At 37.7% G+C, this 19,690-nt stretch overlaps 2 protein-coding genes across 3 annotated transcripts in view; one reads left to right on the top strand and one right to left on the bottom strand.

Annotated features, from left to right (window-relative positions):
• The first annotated feature begins 758 nt into the window (after positions 1–758).
• Positions 759–10,287, top strand: zgc:152863 (uncharacterized protein LOC562658 homolog). The gene is made up of 5 exons (XM_063016586.1): positions 759–929; positions 3,623–3,730; positions 4,329–4,526; positions 7,718–7,859; positions 8,895–10,287. The coding sequence occupies exons 2-5, from the start codon at positions 3,637–3,639 to the stop codon at positions 9,214–9,216; spliced, it is 756 nt and encodes a 251-aa protein (XP_062872656.1). The 5' UTR covers positions 759–929; positions 3,623–3,636; the 3' UTR covers positions 9,217–10,287.
• Positions 10,288–10,826: 539 nt separating this feature from the next.
• Positions 10,827–19,690, bottom strand: part of hif1al (hypoxia inducible factor 1 subunit alpha, like) — a 45,731-nt gene continuing 36,867 nt past the window's right edge. For both annotated transcript variants that reach the window (XM_063016585.1, XM_063016583.1), the window contains exons 6-15: positions 19,028–19,215; positions 17,310–17,416; positions 15,940–16,087; positions 15,605–15,813; positions 14,931–15,067; positions 14,142–14,237; positions 13,891–14,033; positions 13,675–13,780; positions 12,594–12,720; positions 10,827–12,161 (exon numbers count right to left, since the gene is read on the bottom strand). In XM_063016585.1, coding sequence (XP_062872655.1) covers positions 12,085–12,161; positions 12,594–12,720; positions 13,675–13,780; positions 13,891–14,033; positions 14,142–14,237; positions 14,931–15,067; positions 15,605–15,813; positions 15,940–16,087; positions 17,310–17,416; positions 19,028–19,215 — 1,338 coding nt within the window. In that variant the 3' untranslated portion in view covers positions 10,827–12,084. The remainder of the gene's footprint in view (positions 12,162–12,593; positions 12,721–13,674; positions 13,781–13,890; positions 14,034–14,141; positions 14,238–14,930; positions 15,068–15,604; positions 15,814–15,939; positions 16,088–17,309; positions 17,417–19,027; positions 19,216–19,690) is intronic.

Genomic DNA, 19,690 nt, shown 5'->3' with positions numbered 1-19,690 from the left:
CTTTGGGGTGAATTAGAGCGGAGACTGTGAGCCAGGCCTTCTCGTCCAACATCAGAGTCTGACCTCACAAATGCGCTTCTGGAAGAATTGTCAAAAATTCACATAAACACACTCCTAAACCTTGTGGAAAGCCCTCCCAAAAGAGTTGAAGCTGTTATAGCTGCAAAGGGTGGGCCGACATAATATTAAAATTAAGAATGAGATGTCACTCAAGTTCATATGCGTGTGAAGGCAGACCAGCGAATACTTTTGGCAATATAGTGTATATAACATCTCTACAAGGTTACGAGATAACACTTCACAGCCTTTAGCGTAAATGTTACGTGAACGCTGAGCAGGAACATAATGTCTCTGTCATTACAACACTTTTGGCACGGTTTGTATTTTTGCTTCCGCTGACCACATCAGCATCCCGCCTCATTAATAAACCAGTAGGCTTACCGAGTTGTTTTCCCATTACATATTAAACCTGAATTACTTTAATACCCGTAGACAGCTTGACATTTTGTGTGCGCCCATTATAATATAAAAACATACAGTTTGGCAATATTTTCACCTATTTTCATGTGGTGCGTATTTCCAGAATTAGGCGTTCTGACGGCTTGTGTGGGCGTCTTTTTTTTTAGACAGTGTTCTGTCTTTGTGCCAACCAATCAGAAACATGCTTTTCGTGACAGCGCGAGTTGGGCAGCCAATCGAGAGTCGTGTGGTTCATGGTAACGCAGATGAGCGGTGAGTCATCTGATAGCGCCTCTGAAATAGATGCACTTGTTGAATCGCATCCCAGCGATTAAAGATTCGCGTTACTGCCGACTGAGAGTGGGAGTCGATTCCAAAACTGACGATAGTAATCTACAATGCATTAGTACATCTGTGGTTAAAAAGGGGAAATTTAACCGCTGTTTCTCGATTCTTTGGTGCGTCGGCAGGTAAGCGTTATTAAGTATTTAAATGCATTGTTGGTGTTGCCTCTGTGCGCAACATTAAACTCTTCAGTATAAAATTTTAAAATCTTGAGACGTCTGCACATGCGCATTTAAACGTTTATATTGTTTTGATCGTCCACAGTATTGTTCAGTGTTCGATTATTAATGTACACGGTTAGTTATGTTGACTGCATTGGCACCTCTGAAATGATGCCAAACTACATGTGAAATAAAGGGCCATTAATTAATTAACGCCCGGTTAAATTGTCTGATACTGAATTATTTCTTAATAGATGTGTAAAATATATTTGATGATTGAGATTCAGATGTTGAAGGACTGGCTACACTTAAGTCGCCCTTAGTTGATGAGTGAATGAGTGAATGAGTGACAGATAGACTGGCAATATATTCAGCTTGGTTTTTAATGCAACATCTTACTAAGAATGAAAGAATTCGGTTCTTTACAAACTTATATGAATTCCTAATTTTATTTTAAAGACAAGCATGTAGCCAGTCAGTAAAGCTAGTTAAATATTGTCTGTGCAGAACTGGAAAAATTGAGAATATATAATATAGTGGCAACTGCTAAATAAATTAGATGTATATATATGTTTGTTTATTAGGATGTTAACATCATGTTTTACACTTTGATTACATTCATGACAGGAACGGTAGTTACTCATTACACAAGGTTATATCGAACACGGTCATGGACAATTTAGTGTCTCCAATTCATCTCACTTGCCTTGCACGTCTTTGGACTGTGGGAGGAAACCCACGCGGACACGGGGAGAACATGCAAACTCCACACAGAAAGCACCCGGACCGCCCCACCTGGGGATCGAACCCAGGACCCTCTTGCTGTGAGGCGACAGTGTTACCCACTTAGCCACTGTGCCAACCATTTAAACCATGAACATTTAAATCAATAAAAAAACAAAGAACTACTGCTCTCTAATCACATTAATTGTCTGGACCTTTTAAATGCTAAATTTAAACACAATTAAACTGGATCCTAATTTTGTCACTGTTTACTGTTTGTAAGAACACACTGTGTTTTCTCAAGATATATGTATTGGTTTTTCATATCTCCTAGAATGTGCCAGTAGTGGTTTTGACTTTAGGTTTGACAGTTTGAGCGGATGTGTAAGTTTGTAATGTTGCCTTTCCACCTAAAACCAGTGTATCCAGGTGACTTTGGACCCAGAATAAGCCTGTTTCAGTCTGTAAAGTATTTTTCACCCAAATAGAACTTGGCCTCAGGTTAAATCTTATTGATTACCTTTGCTGTTTTCTTGATTTATTATTTTTCCATTCTGTTCCATTTTTCTAGAAAAAATAACCAAAAATCAAGTTTAGTTTTTTTTTTTTGTGCAAAGCACTTGTTCAAGGTCGTAGCTGTTCCAGTGCCACCTGGAAACTCTGGCCACAAGGCACAAATCTGCCTTGGACAGGTCACAATTCATTGCAGGTCAGCATTCATTCACACATTCATTTGAAATTAGCAGTCAGCCACCTTTTACATGATTTTGTAAAGTGGGTGGAACCTGGAGTACACACAAAAAAACCTATGAGGACATTTGGAGAACATGCAAAGCTCACTAAACATGCTCGGAGAGAATCTAACCATGTCTCCATTTTTTGTCACTAACTATACCAGCTCTGCCACTGTCACCCTTGTTTTTTTATAAATTCTTGTCATTGTTATCATTACTTGGTTGCCAGCCGCCTACATTGTGGTCTAATGTGCACTTTACAATTCAAAACACTACAGGATGAATGCATCTTGGCATTTAGATTGGCATGTCAAAGCCATTCTGCCATGTTTATATTTCGGTTCACCTCTTTATATTACTTTCACACGTCTGTTCAGGAAGTTGTGGCACAGCAGCTAGTCATTTCGACACTACACAAGTTCAGTGTTTGCATTTTTACACCAGACTCGTCAATGACCTATTTTTTTAAGTCACGTAAATTCTTTTCTGTAGCCCTTTTTTACAATAGATAGTGTCTCAAAGCAACTTTACAGCATCCAGGACGGACAGACCAAAAATCCCTGTTAAGCAAGCCAAGGGCAACAGTGGCAAGGAAAAACACCCCTAAAGTTACAGGAAGAAACCTTGAGAGGAACCAGATTCAGCAGGGACCCATCCTTCTTGGAGGATAATTTGAATGAATTGGATTTAAACAAACCATGCACACACACACAAATATTTAAACTAAAACTTATAACTAGTGAAAAGGAAAAAACAGTTTGAGTTTTCATTATTCAGTCCAGTCTGTGATAAAGTCAGTAGTGAGTTCTGGACATTTTCAGTGCAGACACGGCAGGTTCCTGTCATATTTAGCTGCTCTTTTTCTTTTAAGCAGTCTCTCTGAGGGCTTGGTAGGGTCTTTGCTCTTATGGTCATGGTTAGGGTGTGGTGTTTGTTAAGCCATCTGTTGCAAGTTTAGCTGTGCATGATTCTGCCCCTCCTTTTTTGGTAAATTAAACCATAGTGCGGTTCCCACAGATCTTACTTCTGCCATTGAATACTTCATGCAGAGGCTGTGCATCAGCATATTCTGCCCTTAACATACTATATAGGTTGGACTTTATTTTTCAGAATTAATTACAACATTTTCAAATCATTTATTGACAGTGTCATTCATGATAATGTATAATGTTACATGGCTTCTTATTTTTGTGCCTCTAGGACAAGTGTCTTTGATGTCTGCACAGCAACTGCACCTGTGGCCATGTTTACATGCTGTCCTGGGCTATGGACTCTTCATCCTGTCTGCCCTAACACAAATCATTACAGGTAATTCTCTTTTAAATGATTAACTGTAACCACATTTGCTGATTGGACTGGTTAGGCAAATTAAAACAAGTTCTCTTGCTAGACACCAGCTAATTTCCCTTATAAAACTGTATAACTGAATAACAAGAATTAGAGCTTTCTGTTTGCCACAGGGTATTTTGTGATTCCATATGAAATTGAAAGATTTTATGGCACAATCAGGTATATTTTATCAGGAATTCTGCAAATGTGCTGAATTTTGCAGAATTTCATAAAGAACATGCAGTTCCACAGTTCCACCTAACATCACAAGATCAACATATCCATCTGCATCACTTTTCACAAATTTCTCCTCAAATTCCCTCATGAAGAACTGTTTTAAACATGGCAGAGTGGCTCAGTCTCACAGAGAGCCATAACGCAAATGGCCCAGTTGACCATTCTTAATAGCATAACCTTGTTTTCGAAATTAAGACTTCTAGATCTTAGCTTTGTTGAGCTAACATTAAATAGGAATCATTGCATTTTTAGTGCACTGATGCAAACTAGGATTTTAGTTTTGTTTGTTAATGAAAGTAATATAAATTTGAATCTACATGCTCATATCTAATGTTTGCAGGTCAGAACTGCTCTCACCCGATTATGCCAGAGCATGGCGGTTTCCACTGTAAACCCTCGCCATGTAAAGGCTTTCCTCCGAAGAGCATCATCTACTATTTCTGTGAACCGGGCTACGTCTTGCCACCCAGGGGTCTTCATTCCAAGTGCCACAAAGGCCAGTGGAGCCCTAGGGGACCCATCTGTGCACCTATTTCAGGTAAAAGGCTTGGCAGTATTTGTTTGACATTGAATGCTTCTGTTGCACAATAGACACATTATTAAATTGTGGGCTTTAAAATAAAATGCTGTAGCGGCTGGATTTTTCATGCATTTTGTGGAGAGAAGACCTGAACATTTTACTTTCATCCATTTACAGTTTTACATTTTGGTTAGATGATCATTCTGTAGGCACAAATGTTTCATTTCTTTTTTAGTAAATGACCTACATAAACTTTTTAGATTATCAGAAGGAAGTGAAAGCCAGAAGTTTGACACTTCACTCTCACAGTCAGTTTGCTTCCTCTTTTTGAGCTAAAGCCACACAGAGGCAGGAAACCGACAGTATAAACGGGAAGTTAGCAAAGTTACCATTCTAACCAAGATTTATTTTTCTGTGATGCATTTAAAGACTTTAAAATCCACTGCGTCATAGATTTCAAAGTCTTTTAATCAACCACTTGTACCGACACTTTCCCTAAAGTTGCCATCATTTCCTGTCTCCGTTACAAGTGCAGTACGATCATATGACATCCTGTTCAGGCCAGCAATGAAGGTTCTGGTAAATCTTTGTAAATTGATATGGACATAGGACTGTGAAAATAAATTGGCTTCTTTCTAATATTCTCTTTCTGCCACTGTTATCATGTAATCAGCACAGGATAATTTTTACATTGCAAGGAATTTTAACAGAACTGCTTTTAAACAGTCTGTTGCTTTAGCTCACCAGCTTGGTCAGGCACTGTACATCCACAAATGGCCTTGTCTGAGGCAGTGGCTAAGTGGGTAACACTGTCGCCTCACAGCAAGAAGGTCCTGGGTACGATCCCCAGGTGGGGCGGTCCGGGTCCTTTCTGTGTGGAGTTTGCATGTTCTCCTCGTGTCTGCGTGGGTTTACTCCAGGTGCAAATTGGAGATACTAAATTGTCCATGTGTTTGCTATAACCTTGTGTGAACTGATGAACCTTGTGTAATGAGTAACTACCGTTCCTGTCATGAATGTAACCAAAGTGTAAAATATGACGTTAAAATCCTAATAAACAAACAAACCTTGTCTGCAGAAGAAAAAGGTCAGATGTGGTATCACCTTGAAACTGTGGCAACTCCTACAAACCCTACTGTCTTTTTTAGATGTCGACACAAGTGGTGGAAAAAGACTTGAAGTATGGCATGTCCCTGTTGTTTTTAGGACGCTATAGGAATTGGACACACATTTTTGGGAAAGAACTACTTGTTTTAGGTACAACAACTGCTTTTGTTCTTGTTCCAGCATGACTGTGCCCCTTAATTGGTTCAGGTCTTATTTAGAAGACCGGAGTTACTTCGTCACTATTGGCAGCTGTGAATCCGACAGGGTGGCTATGACATGTGGAATCCCCCAGGGATCAGTTCTCGGACCTCTTCTGTTCAATCTTTATATGCTGCCATTAGGCCAAATGCTACAGGATAACAACATTGATTACCATAGTTATGCAGATGACACACAGATATATCTGGCTCTCTCACCAGATGATTACAGCCCAATAGATTCACTGTGTCAGTGTCTGGAGGACATCAATAACTGGATGAGCCAGAATTTTTTACAGTTAAATAAGGACAAAACAGAGATTGTTGTGTTTGGTAGCAAAGAAAAGAGGACCAGTGTCAGTGAACACCTCAGTTCCCGGGCTCTAAAAACCAAAGACCAAGTCCGAAATCTTGGCGTTCTAATAGACTCAGATCTCACATTCACCAGCCATATAAAAACCATCACCAAAACAGCCTTCTACCATCTTAGAAATATAGCCAAAATCAAGGGTCTAGTGTGCCAACAAGACCTAGAGAAGCTGATCCATGCTTTCATCTCCAGTAGGATGGACTATTGTAATGGTCTCTTAACTGGACTTCCCAAAAAGACCATTAAACAGTTACAGCTCATTCAGAACGCTGCTGCTAGAGTTTTAACTAAGACAAAGAGAACTGAGCACATCACTCCAGTTCTAAAATCTCTACACTGGCTTCCAGTTAGTTACAGAATAGAATTTAAAGTGCTGCTACTGGTCTATAAATCACTGAATGGGTTCGGCCCAGAATACATCTCAGAAATGTTTAGAGAATATAAACCCAGTAGATCTCTTAGATCCATGGACTCAGGTCAGCTAGTTGAGCCCAGAGTCCAAACTAAACATGGTGAAGCAGCATTTAGCTGTTGGGCTGCATATAACTGGAACAGACTGCCAGGAGATATTAGATGTTCCTCAAATGTAGAAATCTTTAAATCCAGGTTAAAAACATTTCTTTTTTCTTGTGCCTATGATTGAGCTCGAAATTTTTGCCATTACCCTCATTTTACCATATTTCTTTTAGTTTTTCATGCTCTTCTAAATTGTAGTGTATATTTTACTATATTTTCTTTTAGTTTTCATGTTCTTAATTTTTTATCTCTCTTGTTTTAATTTCATATTCCCTAAATTGTAGGTTATACTTTACAATAATTTCTTTTAATTTTTCATGTCCTTAATTTTTTTTTATCTCTCTTAAACTAAATGTTTGCAAGAAGTCTTTCTGAGGTTTTAGATCTCAGGAATGTTTTAATGCTTTTAATTAATTTTTTTTCCTTATGTAAAGCACTTTGAATTGCCACTGTGTATGAAAGGTGCTATACAAATAAACTTGCCTTGCCTTGCCTTGTCTTGCCTTTGCATGAAGCAAAGTCTGTAAAGTCATGGTTTGATAATCTTGGTGTGGCCACCAGTTGACAAGTGTCCAGTGGCTTGCACTAAGCCCTGACCTCAGTCCCATCAAATGCCTTTGTGATTCATTGTAATGTTGATTGTGAGCCAGGCTGTCTCATCCAGCATCAGTGTTACTCCACAATAAAAATATTGGGTCAGGACTTCTTAGAAGAGTGGAAGCTGTAATGAATGCAAAAGGGAGGACGACAAAATGCCCATGGTTTTAAAATGAGATGTCCAATACGCTCAATAAAATAGACAAACTCAAATATTATATTTCCTGCGAATTATATAATTTGTTGTTATTTATTGGTAAATGTTATGTAAAAATACATTCAGCAAATAAACAGTATGTTTTAACATGTGTTTACTTGGAAAATCAACAATGCATGACCAAAACCTTTGCATGACACCCTGAGTATGTTTATATACAGTATAAAGTTTAATAGAATAAAAGTGTATGTGTATTTTTTTACAGCGGGACATGCTAAATATGAAGACAGAGTGACAAATTCAATCCCAAGTGTGGCTACCACTGCCGTCGGTGTTTCTATCTTCCTTCTTACCACCACAGCCTGCATGGTTGTCAAGTCCCGGCTTTACCCCTGCCATTCACAAAGGTGCGTTAAAATTTCATCAGTATAATCTTTATAGCTGCTGCTAGTATTAATTAAGTAATTAGTTTCAGAAATATGATCAATTAAAAAACAATTAGACAAGCAGATCATTGTTTAGCCAAACTAACACACTTAACAAGCACTTTGTTAGGTACACCTATCTGCTATATACATTAATTGATTATTTTATTAGCTACACCTACCATGCAGATAAAGTTTGTGGGGATAAAATTACTGACTTCTGGCCATTTGCTGCTCCTGTATTCTATTTATCAATTGAAAGAGATCCTCTTTAATTTCTAGAAACTAAAGCTGTTTTTCATGCACAGTGTGAGTTAATGTTTTCGTTAATGTTAATGGCCAGCAACAAGATGTATGGATACAATAAGAGGAACATTACGAAGCCTAAAGACAGGATATTATGGAGAAAGGAGTTGGACTCGACTTGATGGCTCTGATGGCATAATAATAATAACAATAACAGTTTTTATAAGTTAATAAACCACTCTAGAAGTGACTGATTAAACAGTTAAAATCATCTTGGTTATTATTTAAGCCATTACTGTACAGGTCTACACTACATGGCTGAAAGTATTTGGACATTTTTACTTAGAAGTGTGTATAATGAAGCATACAATCATGCAACATTTAGGATAAACCTTGACAACAGAGTGGGTCATTAGTAACTTTTAGTGTGGTATTGTCTATATTACAGTGACCCAAAACATTATGTGAAGTCCAAAAATGTTAAAGAACTTAACTGGCCCACATAAAACCCTGTCATCTTTACTGTTTTTTACCTCCAGAATGAACCTGAACCATGTATATCAAATTACACCTATCCTATTGCACATTACTAATGCACTTGTGGCTGAATTGCAGTTAACCCATACCCCGATCCTCTTAAAAATAAGTAAAATAAATGTGTAAAAGTTCAGGTGTCCATATAATTTTGGCCTCATTATGTGCTGCTTTCACAGTCTGTGTTTTTAGCTTGACAGAACAGTGCATGTTGTCATGGTTACCCTTATTCAACAGGCGATCATCAGATCAGTTGGACCTGGTGGTGGATGGCTTGCCAGTGTCTCTACCTACATATGAAGAGGCGGTGTATGGCAGTTGGGGTCAGCGTCTTCCACCCTTACGTGGACCCACTCAACTTCTCCTGGCATCGTCGGAGCACAGCCCCATATCATCCCTCATTCAGTCAGATTCCACTAACTGCACAGATACTTCCAATCACAGTCCAGAGGCTCCGCCGCCGTATGAGGAGCGGCGACAGCATCGCTTTGCAAATGGGGATAATGAAGTGGAAGCACAAGCCTCCCACATTGCACTTTCTGTTGAAAAAGACATCTAACTCACCTTAGGGCTATTGATTGTTAGTTCCTTTGCACTAGAAATGCCAGTGCTTTATGCCCATAGGTGTAGGGTTTTTTAAAAATGTTTCTAATAACAATAAAATCATATTTAAAGGGGGCAAATAATAATGCCAATGTGTAACATACTGTATATAATGATGTTGATTGTGGTAATGTTTTCACAAGACGTTTATTGTTGCCCTCAGTGAGGGAACTAGACCTCTGTAGTCTCTTGGAATGTAATAACACAGACGTCACATTAGAGGATTAAATCTTATATGACTGCATGTGAGTATAGTAGATGGATTAGAGGAATATACTTTTTCTTGCCCAGGTGCTCAGGTTTGATTTCTTGGGTTGTTTCTACCCTACAGGCCTGAGAAATGCTTTACCTTTATACCATGTCTTGTATGTTGTTTCTTATCTGCAGTACAATTAACTAAAACGCTTTTATTTACCATGTGTAATAATATATATAATGTACTACTGCGTAAACCCTTATCTTCCACCTAAAGCCTTGTATTCTATTCACCCATGCTGCTTATAGGAGGGAGTGCACTTTTGAAAATGGACCTTTGCTTGGAGCTGGGGTTATACCCCCAAGGGTACATATTGTGTATTTTTAGTATGTTTATTTCCCCCCATGTTTGTTTGTTTGTTTTTTAGGATTTTAACATCATGTTTTACACTTTGGTAACATTCATGACAGGACATGTATTTACAGGTTACACATTCATCAGTTCAAACTGAATGTCAAACCCCTTCACACACAATTTTGTATCTTCAGACCACCTCAGAGCACCGACAGTGCAACCCACTGAGGGTCCCATCCAGCAACAAGCAAAAATTCATTTCAGAACTTCCATTTCTTTGTGTGTGAACTTAAGAATGTGCACATTTGCTATATAAACAAACTGCTTTTGGCTTTATCTTAGAAGAGTAATCTAATGTTAGTGTAAAGGTAAAATTTTTTATATTTGTATATAACAGAGATATATATTAATGGTTATGTATGGTGAATTGCTAAATCATTTTGAATTTGATAATATTAAAACTAGTTTTTAAACTTATTGTTTATTTGTCATGTATTGCATAACAGCTAATATCACATTAACACATTCAGTTATGTTTACAGCATTTTATCCAAAGACGACTTTGTACTTAATTAAAGTGCAAACAATTAGGTTTTACAGGCCTGGCCGAGGGGCCCAACAATGGTGGTAGTGGGGCCTGAATCAATGACCTTCTGATTACTAGTCCACTACCTTAATTGCTGAGCCACCACCACCCTCTACACAGCATCCCTGAGATGACCAGGGCCTGCTTTCTAACCACAGCCCATTAAGTGTTGTCAAGCAGATGAACATGCTTAAAGGCTCAAGATGTTTAAACATTTAAATGTGTGGAGTAAGAGATCATGAGAGCGGGGCCAGTTCTGCTTTGCAGGACTTCTATCAACAGATCCATACGCCATTGTTTATGTCAACATTAACTTTTTTTCTGCTGTATCACTTGAAAATCCATTATATAACCATACTGGCATAAAAAGAAAGCATAGGAGTAAGAAAACAGAAGAATTACAGTAATGAATTACACTTATCTGGACAGGTTTCATGAACACAATAAATCTTTTTATTGTATTTATTAATACATTTCATTCAAGACATACATGAAAAGGATCAAAAACAAGACATACATGAGTTTAGAAATAAATGCAACAATGAAATGTAAAAAACATGCAAGCCTAGTTTTGCTACTTAGCATGTAAGGCCTATGAACTTAAAAACACCCTCTACCTCCCCCCCACACCTTAATACTAAGAACATAGCCACAATGTAACATATTACCGTTAATGATGTTTAACCTAAGATCAAACATTAATATGGTTTTGATTAAATGTAAAAAGCTATATAACAAATACATTGCTTTACATTTTTTCATTCCCCAATTTGCTAAGCTGCTGTTTACAAATTTTACTGCCACACAGAAACTACAGTAAAATCACACATGATACAAAATGAGATGAGCTATTACTCATATCTACTTTCTTCATGACACAGAGAAAGCTTACTACAGACAAAAAATTTAAATGTATAATTTGTATATGCAAAAGTATATAAAATGCTTTAGAAAAAAAATACATATATTGTGTTCGTCATCTATGGCATTGATCAGAAATGTAGCCGTACATTACAAAGTATATGAAACAAGATATGAAATTACTCATGTTATTTCAGACTGAGCAATTGAAAGGTTATTTACAAGAACATGGCAGGGTTGAGATTGCCCAATGCTGAGATGTGCACAGGCATGCAGACATGAAAAGCCAAACCAGCTGAGCTGCAGTTTTGACCACATTCACTTTTGCACCATTGTCAAAGGTCTCTGTCTAGCCGTTACCAAATTCTGTGCAAGTTTCCCTACTAAATCTCTTTTGATACTGAGTTCTGTATGGTATCAGGCTTTAAGCAAGGTGTTCAGACAGATATATTTCACACTACAAGCCGGCTGTTCCTGAGAATAATGTGATGTACATTACAAAGGATGTTGAGGGAAAGTCCCACTGTGTGTAATCTTTCCATGATGCACGATGTCAAGTTCTGGTCGGACGACTGCAATTCAAACTGATAAGCTAAACTAAGTTCTGATTACCCACTGCTGTTTCTGCTGTTTTCTTGAAAGAAAAACAGATATAAAGAATCTCCATTAATGACACTTGTACAATTCTATTTCTGATGAGGTCGTACTTGATCAAAAGTATTATTGAATTGTGTTTCAAGTATTGTGATTAATATTAAGAAGACAGAGAAATAATGTCATCCTTAATCCTAGCACCAGGGTTTTAGCTTCATAGTGCAATTTTCCTTTCACGTCAGTGATGATTTAGTCCCAACTACATGAGCCATTAAATCAGGAGGCTTGGATGAGGAGTCCCTCATCAGAGCTGTTGGTGAGAAATGAGACAAAAACAGTACCATTAGGCTAAGGAAAAAAAAGACTTAGAGTTCTTGTTTATACACATACAATAAATTAACATATATTTTATGTATAAAGATTCTCTAACTCTCACTTGTTTTACTGACATGAATTGTCACACAACTTTCCTGCATAAAGGAGAAAAAATGACGGTCCACCACCACCATCTAGAGGGTGTTTAGTAAACTAATGATTCTGTGTTTTTGCTTTCACATTTTAAGCTCAACCTGGTGTTGTGTTATGCTGAATTTACTATTTGAAGCATGAAAAGATGTATTAAAAAGTAATAATCTGAACAACGGGAGTGTAAATTGTTGGATTTTAGTGTGTTCATCGATGCTGTGGCAGTGTGGCCTGCTTTCCTATTGGGGCATACTATAGTTATAAAGTACTTGTGTACCTGCTGTATCACTCAGTGTCTGTGTAGCTCCCAACAACGGGTCGTTGTCAGTCAGAAGATGATTTTGCTTCCATGGTGGTGGCTTATGCTCCTCTGAAGCATCTGAAAGCTGCAGGTGTGTCTGACCCTAAACACAAAAATAACAAGTAGTTTTTAAATACTATTATTTTGCTCTTTTATGTTTAGCTAAGAGCAATTCATAGTGCTTTTTACAGAACTTTCCTCATGTGGCATACCCTGCCAAATGAAACAAATATGATGATTCTTATTATTTTTAAATATACACTAATATTTCTGCTGTAATTCAATTGTTTAAGTGATCGTGTAATTGGCTTTCACTGATGACTAAAACTGATGTATGATCATTCTCAAACTTTTAAGTATTTAGACTGGACCAGCTGGATGTTAAAACTCTGAAGTGACTCACAAAAACTGTCATCAAAATGTGCAACTTAGAGTATTGCTCTATGTTTTAATGTCTGTTAAAAATAAAGAAACAACTATTAACACTTCAATAGTTCTGACCATAATACATGTTTAATTAAAAATATTGACAGTATAATATTTTGGATACTTAAGTTAAATTACTGTGCAACAGGACCCTAGTGGTATAGTCATTTGCGTGGAGATTTAATTCTTGTTGCTATTTAAAAAAAAAAAAGGTCTAATGTGTACACTTGGAAATAACAGTAGTGCAAGCAGATGCTTCATAAAGCAGCAGTCTAATGCGCCAGCCCACCACTGTTCAAGTTTAAGACCCAAGTTCACGTTTTAGTGGGGTCACTGGCCAGGCCAGACACTCAACAGACCCAGCTGGTTGTGTCTGATGTTTTAACAGCAACTGCTACTGTAAAGTAAAATAGTGTAGAAGAAATACAGAATGCATATCAAGTGCTCATTTAAGTTGCTGGCAAGTGAAAAAAGCTGCTTTTTTACATGTATCAGAAAGAAACATGCACACAGCTCTCCTTGGGCAATGCTGTCACACGGCAGAGGTATTCAAAATTGTAATGTAAATGTAAATAAAATACAAAAAAAGCTACAAACAAACAATGATAACAACAAGCTGTTATCTCATTACCAGAGAGGCATGTGCAAGCAGGAACTCATCTTCCAAAGAACAGTTCTGTCTTTTCTCCTGAATGGTTGTTAGAGAGGGCAGGTCCTCATCTTCCTCTTTCAGATTTCTGTTAATGATCAGCACAGAAAGCCAGAGGTCAGTTCACAACATTTATCCATTTCAACTGCAAAACTGCTAGTTACACTGCAGATAGAGAAATATGTTTTGAAATGTTACCTTTTCCTTAATGTAATGGTAGTGATTAACACTTCATCCATGTTTACATTTGTTTCATCCAGCTGGGGCAGAAAGGACAACTGGAAGTCATCATCCATGGAAATATATGGAGCCAACATGTCCAAATCCATCTCAGTCATATCCTGCTTAGTGAGAGAACAAGAGAGAAGAAAAAAAAAAAAGGTTACAATTATTATAGATCAGATATTCAAGTTATTTCACTGATGTAGTGCAGTGGAGCAAAAACTTACATTGACCAGCGTTGTCTGAGCTGTATTCTCCACTGGTTTAATGGAAAAGAACTTCTCCACATCTCCTGTGTCCATTAAAAACTCATCGCCGGAGCTCTAAGGGCCACATTAACAACGGCAATTAATCGTATAGCACATAATACAGAAAACACAACGTTTACATTTTCGGCATTCAGCAGACGCCTTTATCCAAAGCGACTTACAGTAGAGAGACAGTATACAGTCTGAGCAATTAAGGGCCTTGCTCAAGGGCCCAGCAGCAGCAACCTGGCAGTGGTGGGGCTTGAACCAGCTACCTTTTGATTACTAGTCCAGTACCTTAACCGCTAGGCTACAACTCTCCTAGGCGAACGTGATAACCACTACACTACAGAAATTGACAACAAGCATATTGGAGAACATGTAACCCTTTGTATATACTTTTACTCTGGAATTTAGAGTCCAAGATGGATAAAACTAATTAGCAAAACAAAACTCATAGGAAATGACCAAAATAAATAATATTAAATAATAATCATACATTTTACAGAAATTCTATAATGAAGTAACTGCTGGCCATCTGTGATTACGATAAATTTTACCTCATTTTATATAAATTGTTTAAATGATAAATTTCACCAAATTTACAGTATGTTAAATAGTTAGAAAGAGCATCATGTGATAATAGTATTTTATTTCAACTCTGAACTGTTTTGGCATTCCTGTTAATTATTGTTTAAAGACTGCAGCTTGTAGAGGATGCAAAACTTAAACATGATCACCCAAGACATTCTCTAGTGTTTGACTTACCAGAGTGGATGAGGCAGGGGAAGGATTGTCGAATATGGGTGACAACAGCTGCCGCAGTTTGGGGCTACATAGGTCTTTCGGACATGCAGGTACTGTATTTGGGCTGGATGGTGGGGCAAAGGAAAACTCCATATCATCTGCAAAAAAGAACAACATATGTAATGTCACACTGTAAACGTAAGAAATGCAAATCCAACCAGTTCTTATTACAATCTTGTCTAAGCAGCCTATAAACTGCACATTAACTGAACACAGACACTACCAAATGCCGACCTAGAGAGCATAGCCCACTTTGATAATTCTACAGTTCTATATTTATACATTTAAGGCTAATAACATGCCTATTAAAGAAGTGCTGTCCATACAGTCGAGACTGTTTGATAAGGCTGCAGTTTATTATACAAATGCATTTATTTTTATGTTTTAGCACCACTTTAAACAGACCAGGGTTGTGATGGGTTTGATTTCCACAGAATCACTTCGAAGTCACTATATATTTTAATACAATTTGTTTTTAAAATGAGAAGTTCAACAAGCTCATGGTAAGGTGTGCAAATACTTTTGGCCATATATTCTATAAGAAACCTGAGAGTGCAAGACAACAACTGTACTGGCTCTCTAAATGTCTTATTATATAACCCTTCAATAACATAAGAAATGTAAGAGTGCTCCACCTGTCAGTGGGATGATGGCATCCCCTGGGGCTGGTGTCAGCTGCAGCAGATCTTCGGGATCATCTTTCATTTGAAGGAAGAGCTCCCCACTACTGCTACTGCTGCTGAACTCATCCTCCGAGTCATTTGTCTCCATATCACTCTGACAGTCATGATCTGATGTGCGTGTCTGCTCCAGGGATAAAACGGTGTCTGCCTCTTCCACTCCGCTAACAGAAACAAAAACATCACTCAGACATGAGTCAATATTTATACATGTTTGTGGAACTTTTGGTTCTTGGAAAGATGATGCTGTAGGGTGAAACAACAGAGAGAAGTAAGAGAAGTGGAAGTACCTAAGGATGAAGTTGAGGCACATTATGGATTCAGGCTGGGAGGTCTTGCTGTTGTAAAGAACAGTGGCTTGTGTCTTCATCCAGACATATCCTCCATTAAAAGCTAAGAAGCGGTAATGGCTGGTGCACACCTGACCTTTAGCAATTACTGTGAAAGAGCAAAGTGTTTTACCTTAGTGTCCAAAATCAAACAACTGCACTTGACATTCTCATCTATGCAATCAAAATGCTCAGCATGCAAGGTCTTAATATGTCAGGCCTATATGATCTGTCCATTGGTAGGTCATCATAATGTAGGTGTTAATGGTCTGTTGATCGAGAGGCCTCCATCGAAATAGTTTTATTATCTGTTGATTTGTAGTTCTTTATACCATGGCTTTTTTATGTATTCATGATCTGTTGTTTGTTTGTTTATTAGGATTTTAACGTCATGTTTTACACTTCGGTTACATTCATGACAGAAACGGTAGTTACTAGTTACAAAAGGTTTATCAGTTCACAAGGTTATATGGAACACAGTCATGGACAATTTAGTATTTCCAATTCACCTCACGTGCATGTTTTTGGACTGTGGGAGGAAACCGGAGCCCCGGAGGAAACCCACGTAGACACGGAGAGAACATGCAAACTCCACACAGAAAGGACCCGGACCGCCCCACCTGGGGATCGAACCCAGGACCTTCTTGCTGTGAGGCAACAGTGCTACCCACTTAGCCACCGTGCCGCCCTCATGATCTGTTGAGCTGTAAATTATTTGCTGGAGATGTTAATTATATGCCAATCAGTAGGTCTCTACAGTGTAGGCAGTTTATGATGAGTGATCTATTAATGATCCTTAGGATTTAGGAGTGTGAACCTGTCTATAATGTAGGCTGTAAAGATATATCTATAATGGAAGGTCTTTAAAAACAGTATATAATGTAAATCAGTTGTCCCCAACCACCGGACCGCTGACCAGTACCGGTCCATGGGTCATTTATTACCGGGCCGCACAGAAAGAATAAATAATTAGAGATTGCTACATCAGCAATGAAAACACTGCTTCCATTTCCAACACACGGGTGTTTATCGTCTCATATCACCCCTAGGTGGAAGCAGCGTATCACTGCAGTGAAAAAAGCTCATTTGTGAGCAGTATAGTTATTCTATTTTAAATCCTCCCCCTCCCCCACCCCGGTCAGTGAAATTATATCCTATATGAAACTGATCCGTGGTGCAAAAAGGTTGGGGATTGCTGATGTAAATAATAAGGATCCGTCTGGCTATACTGACTCTTAGATTTATAAGAGGAAAGAACAACTTTGATTACTTGTCAAAAATACATAAAGTTTCAGGATTTAATGGTTTGCCATCTATACACAGTTACTTACAGATATTGAAGCTCCTTGTCATATGATCAAAATCCAGCACATGGAAAAACTTATAGGCTGATCGGCCAATCAAATTACGAGGGTCGTATCCAATAAGCTCAGTTACCCTGTGGACAAACAGTTGCTAAGAAATTACAGCTTCAGAAAAATGTCCTGTAAATAGAAACTTTTTTATTTTTAACATTAAAAACATGTCACTTAATAATTATGTGTGTATCGCAGATGATTTATTGACATTTTAACTGGTTAAAAAGTTAACTTCTTGTCTTTACAAAATCCAAAATAAACAGTTAGGCCAAGAAAGTACAGAGTTCATGTGTTGTTTTGGGTAACTATTACAACCTTAAATGCACACTTTATGCATTTAAAAAAAAAGTAACATAAAAAAGTAACATATAGAGAATTATAAAAAACTAAATAAAAAACTAAAATAAAAACTGGAGGAAGCTCGCAACACAGCAGCTATACTCTGTGCCATCTTGGTGTGCACCATTAATTTAAAAAACATGTAAGACACATACATTGCACTAAACTGCAAAACTGAATTGGCATATTAAATCAACGTCCTTAAAACTGATACATTTTTAAGATAAAATATGGTGGAAATGTGAACTATCATTAACTTTGTTTATGCATGACTATCCTAAATTGATGCTGCAGCCTGTGACCTAAACCCCAGAAAATGAAACCAAACAATGGATTGACCCTGTTCAAGGGGTATTCCTGTGCAAAAGTCAAAATTTATGTTTCTAGATCAAAAGAAGTTTAGCTCAACTGCACATCAGTCAATTTCAGAAGAGATTGAGCTATTGAAGGCATTTCAGGCTTTCTAGCATTTGTACATGCAGTGACGATAATTTGTCTGAGCAGTCCTGAGTCCAAGTAGCAATATCCATCACTGAAGCAGTAAAGTTTTTAATGCAGTATCAGTGAAGGGATTTAAATCACTGGCATTTAGTAGTGTGTTTCAGACGTTGCCATTCACTGACTTAAATGTCTCGGAATTTCCTAAACGTTTTATTATGCTCTGTAAAGTGTGAAAACACCCATGAAATCACTTACAAAGAAAATCTATTCTTAAACTTTTGAACTACTGATTTTTTTTCCCTGAAAAACAGGCAAGCTTTAAATCTTTTTTCTAGAAGCTTATTTTATAACCAAACATTATTACATCACCTGTTTAATATGTATTGTGAACATTTTCTGATGCTCCTTAATTTAAACTATTGTGTCAATCCATTTTATCTTAACTATGTTTGCACATTTTAAGCCCAAATACAGGTCCACAAATCACTGATTGCACTGCAAAATTGTAAAAACATTTTTTTTTATTAAGGGCTTTCAATTAATTTGCTAAATTTCCTAAACTCATTTACATTTAATTAGATGCATTTTCCAAAAAGCATTTTTTATATTTCCCAACCTCATCCCATAAAATAAATAAACAACTGACTGACAAACATGATATCTTTGTTCTATGAAAGTAGTTTTCTTGCTGCAGTTTTTTTTTTAAATGTGCAGCAGATTAAACAGAGTTAAAGTTTGAACGGTTAATAAATGTTTACCTTCTCAATATAGTACTGGTGTGTGTGTTTGAGATGGTGGGGGGAAGGGGGCGGTGAAGGTCAGTTGCATGTAAGCTCGGTTTTGTCAAGCATGTATGAAGTTCTTACAAGTACTGCAAAAGTAATTTCCACAGTGTGGTGCTGTGTGCTCACCGGCTGTCGCATTGGGTAAAGGTCAGGTCCATGTTGTGGCGTGTAAGGAGAGTGCTGCTGTCCAGAGGGAACTCCACACTGCTAGGATGGGGGATGGGCTCACACAGTAGAGTCATGTAGCGTCCAGCAGGAGAAAAGCTGTCCACTTCACTGCTTAACATCTGTAAGTGGCCTGTGCAGTGAACCACCTGCATAAGGCGACAGAAAAGCACAAAACATTAGGTGACGAATAATTACTATTTACAGCATTTTTATTTGAGTAATGCAAGGATTTGTGAACTGGTAATTCCTTCACTAGGGATTCCTAAATTCCTATATTTTGCTAAATTAATTAGCAATATAAATTGACATGGAAATTATTTCTGCTCCCCTTTGACTTGAATAATTAGATCAGGTCTTTGCCCAAAAACAAATACAACTTTCTGAAGTTTATTGTGGGTTTTGTGAAAATAGGACAAAAATATGACAGATAGGACAAATTAAGGGGGTAGGACAAATAACCGGATGTGGGTCTCTCTCTGTCAGAATGCGATTACAACCTCTGCCGGCTGATTAGAGGCACCTGCACAAGAGATGAGGAGGAGTGCCCTTAGGGTGTGTCTCTCCGCATGCAACACTAGGTGGCACCAAACTCATCAATGTGTGGGTGGCAAAAATGCATCT

Source organism: Trichomycterus rosablanca, chromosome 20 (genome assembly GCF_030014385.1).
Source record: "Trichomycterus rosablanca isolate fTriRos1 chromosome 20, fTriRos1.hap1, whole genome shotgun sequence".
Classification (NCBI taxonomy): Eukaryota; Metazoa; Chordata; class Actinopteri; order Siluriformes; family Trichomycteridae; genus Trichomycterus; species Trichomycterus rosablanca.
Note: the sequence above shows the minus strand (reverse complement) of the source record. Positions and strands in the feature narration are given on the sequence as shown.